Source organism: Sorex araneus, chromosome 3, assembly GCF_027595985.1.
Source record: "Sorex araneus isolate mSorAra2 chromosome 3, mSorAra2.pri, whole genome shotgun sequence".
Lineage (NCBI taxonomy): Eukaryota > Metazoa > Chordata > Mammalia > Eulipotyphla > Soricidae > Sorex > Sorex araneus.
Genome location: NC_073304.1, coordinates 124,259,743 through 124,268,153, shown reverse-complemented (window position 1 = coordinate 124,268,153; position 8,411 = coordinate 124,259,743). Strand labels below are relative to the sequence as shown.

Below are 8,411 nucleotides of genomic sequence, written 5' to 3'. Positions count from 1 at the left end.
AAACAAAATAAGAACACACCATGGGACGCGCCACTGTTCCACGTAACCCTGACATCCCACCTGACTGGAAGAAGTGTGACAAATGCCAGGGGGCAGGCCCGGGCCTGGCCAGGAGCTGGGCTGGGAGACTAAGGGTCCTGCATCCTGGAGGGCCTCCCTGGAGAAAGGCAAAGCCGTGCCACAGGTTGGGATGAAGAGATGCCCCTTCTGGAGAAGGCAGGCACCTCTGTTTATGGGGTACACAGCCCGGCCACAGCTCCTCCACCATGGAAATGCGATGAAATACATGTGCACACTCATGCATATGTGCACACATGTCTACACGCATGTGGACTCCCACACATGTGCACTCATGCACGTATGCATGCCCATGGACTCCCACACACGTGCACTCACACATATGTGCCTTCATGTCTGCATGTGTGTAAACACACACACTCCCACACACATACACACTCACATCTATGTGCACATACGTCTCCATGGCGTGGACTCCCACACACTCCCACACATGTGCACTCACATGTGCACACATGTCTTCATGCATGTGGATTCCAAGACAGGCCAACATACGTGCACACACAGCTGATGAAATCAGAAAACCGAAGCGAGAAGCTGAGGAGCACAGGAAGGGCGAGCCTCTTTTATTATCCCAAAATGCAAAGTATCGAAGGCACTTACAATGACGAGAAGGGGGATGGAGGGGGCAGAGAGGGGACGGTCACAGGAGGTAAATCAACAGTGCCCACCGGGGTCACGACCTGGCGCCAAGAAAGGGAAGCGCTACAGGGCCAGGCGCGGACTCGGCCGGGGTGGCTAGTACTAGCAGTCAGAATCCATCCTACCAGGGACTGGGGAGTCAGGAGCCCCCCCCCCCCCAGCGAGGGGCAGGGCCATCACGAGTCAGCGGTCCTCTGAGGGCCGTGCGGGCAGGGGCCGCCTCAGGGACCCTGCTGGAAGAGGTCGCGGTACATCTCGATGAGCCGGGCCGCCTCGCGCTGGCCCGAGAGCAGAGCACCATGGGTGGTGGAGTAGTACTGGCGGTGGGTGGCCTCCCCGGAGAACAGCACCTGCATGGGCTGGGGGGCGACAGGGGCCGGGAGTGAGGGGGTGGGGAGCAGGAGCGACCCCCGGGCCGCCCGTCTGCCCAAGAGACCCCCACCCCTACTCCCAGCCAGGCCTGGGAGGCCTGCGGCTGCCTCAGCCTCAGCGCGGCCTCAGCCTCAGCGCGGCCCGTCCGCCTCGGCCACCTCCCCGGCTTCTGTCCCCGACTTCCGGGCCGCCCTGCCGTCTGCCTGGAAGCTCCCCAGGGGCTCCCTGCTCCGCTAATGAACTCGGGTCGGCGGTTCCGAGGTTCCCAGACTGAACCTCCCAAAGTCTTGGTTTTCTCCTCGGCCAAGGCACGCTTACGACCTGCTTCTTGGGAGGACGGGGAGGCGGGAGATGGGGAAGGAAGGCACTCAGAGCCTGAAGAACACCAGCGCTCAGGCAGGCCGGGGGGGTAATTTAACAAACCTTGATGGGGCCCCTAGCAGGGTCCAGGGACTGTTCTGGGCAGCTGGAAGATAAAAGGTGACCGGGCTGCTGCTTTGAGGTGCTTCCATGCTGGTGGGGAAGCCAGACACGAGACCCAGTTACCAAACGGTGTCAGACAGGATGGGGTGGGTGTTCGAACAAGGTGCCGAGTCCCGAGGTCAGAGGTTTCGGGGTGCACCAAGACTTCCCCTCCCCCGACAGGGCCTGAGGGCTACTTCTGGGAAAGTGCGAAATAAACAGGCCAAGGGGGTTTGGGGAGGGGGCAGAGCAGTCCCCAGGCACGCCTTGCTGGGGGAAAGGGAGACTCGTGGGTGTCGCCAGCGTGAAGCAAGCTGGCTGTCCGGGCGGGCTCCCGGCCCGGGGAAGCGCTGGCCTTCTGGAGCGGGAGCTGGACTTTCTCCCAGGGCCCTCGAACCCGGGGTCCATCAGAGGTCCCAGTGGGATGCAGCGGTGAAGTCAGCATCTGGGGGTGGGCTGGGAGTTTTCCTTCGAGCTACTGTGCCTGGACCACCCACTCTGAGTCTGAGTCTTCAACCCACCAACAAGGGGCCCAAAGAAGTGGTTGAGCTGGGAGGGGGGTGGACGGCAGCAGAGGGCAAGCGGCCTGCTCCCACACCCATTCTCCTCTTCCTCCTTGGAAACAAAGACCTGATTTTTAACTAGGCTCCTTGCCACCCAGAATTAAGTCAAGGTCCCAGACTCTCGGCAGCTGGGGTGGCCATGTGACTAAGTTCCGGCCAATCACTTCAAGCACATGGCTGCTTTGTGTCTCATCAAGGGCAGGCTTGCCCACCCCCCAGGTTTTCCCGAAACCTCCCCCCTCCTTTTTTTTAGCCCAAGTCTCATGCATGCAAGGCAGGCATTCTAGCCTGAAGTCACATCCCTGTCGCACCCGAAAACGAATCCCCCTCTTTGGTTGGTCTGCCCATCCCCCTCCTCCTTGTATCCTAAAGGATGTAGATGTGAGGGTAGGAGCCCCTGCAACCCTCTTGGATCACAGGGGCACTGAAAAGAGGAGTCGGGTGCAATGACGCTGGGCCCTTTGCGAGATACCCTTTGCGCTCTGGGTTTCCTTTTGTGTGATAGAAGTAAATTTCCACAGCATCTAGGCAGGTGAGTTTGTTTCAGAAAGCCTTTTGTTCTATTCACTGGAGCTGAGGCAGGGGACAAGAGAGGCTTGATTTTCGGGAGGACGGCTGTGGCAGCACAGGGCCTCCTCCTTCCCCTCCTGCACCCAGCTGGGGCAGGCACAAGGCATGCTGGTCCTCGGCTACATCAAACACCTTCTCTAAATACAACTTCACTGGGGTTTTAATCGATTTCTTCTACACTCTATCACGTCCCTTCTTGTCTGTATCAGAACTCAGACAGAACAGTGAGTTCCGCCCTGCAAAAGAGGACCTGGCGTTTGCCCCTGTCTCAAAGCCTCTGTCCGGCTGTCTGACAAACACCCACACGGGTGCTGTCTCTGTGTACACTTGGGGAGGGAAAGTCAAGACACACTCAGGGAAACAAATCTATATAGTCACTTCTCTCAGATTTATTGCTCTTCCTCTCCAAGCTCACGGCTGGTAGAGCCTGGGGAAGGCCACTCGTCTCCGTGCTGCCTCCTCCACCGTACTGGGAGGGACATGCTTGCCTTGGATCAGGGCTGCCAATCCGGCTACCACGTGGAAATGTTCAAGAGCTACGACTTCTAATTTGGCAGCCAGGGCGACACATGCTACTGACTTGAAATGTGGCCGGTGCTCCTCCTTCCTTTACATGAGGCGTGGCTCACGGCTACCTTCCTGAACGATCAAGCATCTAGCGGCTGTTTTTGTAGCCTCAAGACGTCTCAGCTGGATGCCCTCTGTCCTTCTAGTTGTTATAGTGTACACTTTCCAGTTTTCTCCTCCATTGCAGTTGCACCTTGGCACCTGCCCCAGACAGCGCCCGGCCCGCTACCATCCCTCCTTATTGCCCTGGACCACAGGGAGGAAACACCCACCCACCCCGCCCCCCCCCCGGCACAGGGCACCCCGCCCCCACTTACCGCAGTCTTGGAGCTCTCCGTGTACGGGAGGGGCTTGGCCAGCCTCTCCACGTCCGCCCCGCTGGAGCCCACCTGCGTGTATGAGTAAGAGCCCCTGAAGTAGGGGTTGCTGCCCCAGGCCGAGCGCAGGATTCGACGAGGTTTTGGAATGTTGGGGTTCCCTGTTAGGGAGTCAAAAGAAGGGGAAGGAGAGTAAGGAAGGAGAGTAAGCATACACAGAGGGACCCCCCCTCCAAGTCTGTCCCACTCTGGCGCTAAGGTGATCGCAGGTAGGTGTGGGGGGTGTGGAGTCGGGGAGGCACAGAGGAAGCTGCGGTTCAAACAGTGGCAACACTTCCTTGTCACCCCCCCTGTCAACATCCCTCACGTTTCCAGACCTTCACCCGCTGATCTAGAAACTACTGCAGAGTGAGCCCCATTTTCCCTTCCTACTTCTGGGGTGCCTCTGGGGCCCTTCCAGGACAGGACATGGAAGATGTTCAACCCAAAAAATCCAATAGTCAGGGGCCAGAGAGATAGTCCAGTGGGCAGAGCACAGGCCTTGCACGCGGCTGACCCAGGTTTGTTGCTGAGCCCGGCCAGGATTGATTCCGAGCACAGAGCCAGGTATGATGACCCCAACCCTCATCCCCACTAAAGGAAGAATCCAACAGAGGGGAAAAGACCAAGACCTCACTCATGCTCCGTGTGCAGAGAACAGGACAAGGGTATGGAAGGTATCAGACAATGCCAGACTCTCAGCCCTGCTCCTCAGAACTGATATGTAAGGAGGTAGTGTATGCGGGGAATGAGGCTGACCGAAGGAGACGCTGGCACATTGGCCAAGGGCCTGGGGTACTTTGCTGACAGAAATATGATGTGACTGTGTACATCAAAACCAGGAGCATAAACACTATTGTAAATACGTGACCTAAACTGCAACTAAGAACATATATTTTTAATTCTGAGTTTGCCAGCCAGGTCACATGCCAAGCCAGTTCCTGAATGGCGGTTGGTCCACTCTGAGTTTACAGAGGTTCACCAGTGGGGTCCCAACACCTCCTGAGTACCACTGGGGAGGATCCCCCCCTCAAATAAGTAGATACGAGTTTGCAAGGTGGGGTGGAGGGAGGGGAGGATGTGACCACTGATGTTCAAACATGGTAGGCCTGAAACTTGATTATAGACAGCTTTGTAGATCACTGGGCCTGCATACAAATTTGGAAACGGTAAACACATAAAACAGAGACTGGAGCGATACAGCAGATAGGACACTTACTATGCACACGGGGGGACCCAGGTTTGATCCCCGGTACCCCCAGGCTTGGCATGTGACCTGGCTGGCAAACTCAGAATTAAAAATATATGTTTTTAGTTGCAGTTTAGGTCATATATTGAGAATAGTGTTTATGCTCACGGTTTTGATGCACACAGTCACATCATCTCTCTGCCAGCAAAGTACCCCGGGCCCTTGACCAATGTGCAGTGTCTCCTCCAGTCTGCCAGGTGGGATCCCTGGTCACAGAGCTAGGAGTAAGCCCTGAGCAAGCATCACGGGGTGTGGCCCGAAAAACAAAATAAAACGACATAATATATTTGTGTGTGTGTGTACTTTGCTATGGGGGACAAAACCTGGGTCCCCATGTGCAAAGTAAGCATCCTACCCCCTGTACTATTGCTCCAACCTCGTGTGTGTGTGTGTGTGTGTGTGTGTGTGTGTGTGTGTGTGTGTGTGTACTCTATGGGGGACCAAACCTGAGTCGCCGTGTGCAAAGTAAGCATCCTACCCCCTGTACTATTGCTCCAGCCTCTATTTTATGTTTCTGTGTGTGTGTGTGTGTGTGTGTGTGTGTGTGTGTGTGTAAAGGATTCAGCAGCAAAAGATAAAGCCTATCTCTGAGCAAGACACTGGCAGTCAGAAACGGGCAGTCCGGGTGCGGTAGTGACCACAGAGGATTTTCATGACCCTGGGGCTGGAGCCACAGGGCAGCGGGCAGGGCGCTGGCTTGCCTTGCCTGGCACACGGCCGGCCCGGGCTGGCTCCCCCGCCTCCCACCCGCTTCCCCGGGAGCCACCGCACCGCCGCCCGGCCAGGAGCGCAGCATCCTGAGTGCAGAGCCCGGCGGGGTGCAGCCCACGCGGACACCGACCCCGGCGAGGCGCGCCGGGGGCGGGAGCACGCGGGGCTGGTCGGTGGCGCGGGTCGCCCGCCCCCCGCGGCCGGCCGCGCACCCGTGAACTGGCGCAGCATCTCGGTGCAGATCTCGGCCACCGCCTCGTCGTCGCAGCGCTCCATGACCAGCGCCTCCTCGCCGCAGATCCAGCCGCTGAGCACGTGGCCGTAGCGCTCGGGCGGGTAGAGCACGTCGAAGCCGCAGATCTTGCGGTGCCAGAGCTCGGGCGGGTAGGTGAGCGTGCGGCTCTCCGCCTCGTCCTCCCACACGAACTGCAGGCTGTTGCACTCGGGGCCCCAGAAGGGCTCCTCGAACTCCAGGAAGATCTTGTCCGTGGTGCCGATGCCCAGGCGGTGGATGGCCGCCACCTTCTCGGCCGGCAGCCCCGGGCGGAAGAAGCTCGCGTGCTGCCGCTTGAGCACGCCCAGGGACACGGTCACGATCACGTGGTCGGCGGGGATGACCTCGCAGTCCTCGCACTCGACCACCACTGGCCACGGCGCGTCCTCGCGGTCGCCGTCGTCGTCGTTGTCGTTGCGGCCCCGCCCGGGGGGCGCCCCCGTGCCACCGCCACTGCCAACGCCTCCACCGCCTCCGGGGCCGTCCTCCCCCGGGGCGTCGTGATTGTGGTCGCCCCGGGGCTCGATCTCGGGGCCGCGGGGCCGGGCCGAGGCCTGGTCCCAGTGCACGCAGCGCACCGGCTTGCCCAGCTGGATGACGTGCGCCGGGAGGCCCTCGGCCAGCAGCTCCACCACCCGCATGAAGCCCGACGGGATGACGTGGTGGGCGCCCGGGATCTCCGTCCACTCCCCAAAGGCGCTCAGGGACACCTCGTCCATGCTGTGCGAGCTGCTCTCACAGCTCTCCACCTGCCGGGGAGCCAGAGAGGGGCCAGGTGACCGCAAGGGACCGCAGGGCGGCGCCGCCCCCACCCAGCCTAGAATGGCCCAGGACTAGGTCTCTCGCACTGGTGCCTGTATCTATCTCCACCCGCCATAACCCCCCCCATCCCCAACACACACACACACACACACGCGCGCGAACACTCGTGCACACACTCCCCGGCTCCCAGCTCCCACAGGCCACAGCTACCTTCAGGTACTGCTGGATCATGGCGAGCTTCAGGCGCTTGGTGGCCTCCGGCTCGTCGGGGTCATCCCGGATGCGGTTACGCACCTTTTCCCGGGTGAACACCCCCACGCTGTTCTGACTCTCCGCATTGACTGGTTTTCCATGCTGGAAGAACTCCTGGGTCAAGTTATAGACCTGCCCAAAGAAACGTCCAGAAAAGGCTGGAACATTCCCACCTCTGTCTCTCCCTTCGGAAATCACTACCTCCCAGGTGTCCCCCACAGGGGTCTGAGCCCCGAGCCCCGCTCCCTGGATGCAGAAATTCAATGCTGCACTAAAGGGCCGAGTCCCAGTGTAGGGGTGGCCGCAGTCCAGAGAGACTATGATGGGGGATCCCCCGGGCTCTGGGCTTGGACCCTGCTTAGAATGCAGTGACAAGGGGCCCCAGGATAGTAGAGGGTAAGGCACTTGTCTTGCACTCAGATAACCCTAGTTTGATCCCGAGCACCTCCTGATACCTGAGCACAGAGCCAGGAGTAAGTGCTGAGCACCATCAGGTGTGGCCTGAACACCCCCACAAATAAATTAATTTTTTAATAAAATAACTAAAGTTTCGGGGGACCCTACAGTCCTGCATGAAGCTGGGCCCTCAGGCGTTCTGTGGGGCTGAGCTGACCACCCGCTGGAGAGCCCGGGTTTACACACGTTTCTTTTTTCCGCAAACCAAGCACGCAGCCTCTCCTGCCCAAACACGCCTGCCTCACTCTCTCCGCAGCCTGGCCAATATTTGGGGGTGAGGGATGGAGAAGAAGGGTCCCTGACCTTATGAGGCCCTGCACCCCCCTTCCTGCAGGTATCAGGCTCGGGAAATGAAGACAGCCCTGTTGGGGGGTGCAGCAGGTGGAGGAGAGGGAGCCCCAGAGTGCCAACGGGCCGGAAGGTGTTTTGTTGGCATTGCTTGGCAAGAACACGAGCTCACAGCTTGTGAACAGGAGCAAGGAATGGACATCTAGTGCCTCTCTCCCACCCCGCACTAAGCACTATGCACTATGCAGGTCTCCCTGGGGAAAGTATGCTAGCCCTGGGTCAACTCTAGGACGCCCAAAGGGCAACATCTCAGCCCCATGTTCACTCAACAGACCCTGAGTATTGGGGCAAACCAGTCCTGAGCCTCTTCACTTTCAATCTGGTCACCATCAGAACTGGACCATCTCTACGTGATACGCTGTCACTGGAGAGAGTCCCAGGGTTGTACGATGCACCTAGAAAACCCTGGATGGTCAAGAGAGGGTCAGGTGTGCAGGGGGCGAGAGAGAGGGAAAGTATTTCAAGCAGAAAGAACTGAGCACTGATGATGAGGAAGCCGGGGAAGTGTCTCAGAGGGGTGGGGAGCATGCATGACGTGGAGACCCCGGCTTCCATCCCGCACACCACCTGGTCCCCCGAGCACCACCAGGATGGCCCTGGTGGGTACCATGACTGCTAGACCTGAACAGTACTAGCCCAAGTGCCACCAGGAATGATCTCAGGGTCACCTACACACTGCTTGGGAGATCCCTCCCTGCTTCCCATCCGAGAAAAATGAAGATGAGGAAGAGGCAGAGAGAAGTGATTTG

At 58.9% G+C, this 8,411-nt stretch overlaps 1 protein-coding gene and 1 non-coding gene across 3 annotated transcripts in view; both read right to left on the bottom strand.

Moving 5' to 3' along the window:
- Positions 1 to 616: 616 nt before the first annotated feature.
- SMOX (spermine oxidase) overlaps positions 617 to 8,411 on the bottom strand; it is a 51,481-nt gene continuing 43,686 nt past the window's right edge. Inside the window, exons 4-8 of one of the 2 annotated variants that reach the window (XM_055131379.1) lie at positions 6,817 to 6,990; positions 5,783 to 6,593; positions 3,572 to 3,732; positions 1,516 to 1,605; positions 617 to 1,079 (exon numbers count right to left, since the gene is read on the bottom strand). In XM_055131379.1, coding sequence (XP_054987354.1) covers positions 942 to 1,079; positions 1,516 to 1,605; positions 3,572 to 3,732; positions 5,783 to 6,593; positions 6,817 to 6,990 — 1,374 coding nt within the window. In that variant the 3' untranslated portion in view covers positions 617 to 941. The remainder of the gene's footprint in view (positions 1,080 to 1,515; positions 1,606 to 3,571; positions 3,733 to 5,782; positions 6,594 to 6,816; positions 6,991 to 8,411) is intronic. The other variant, XM_055131378.1, reaches the window with a different exon arrangement.
- On the bottom strand, positions 2,873 to 3,000 carry LOC129404053 (small nucleolar RNA SNORA40). The gene has a single exon (XR_008629657.1). It is a non-coding gene; the product is annotated as a small nucleolar RNA SNORA40 (small nucleolar RNA).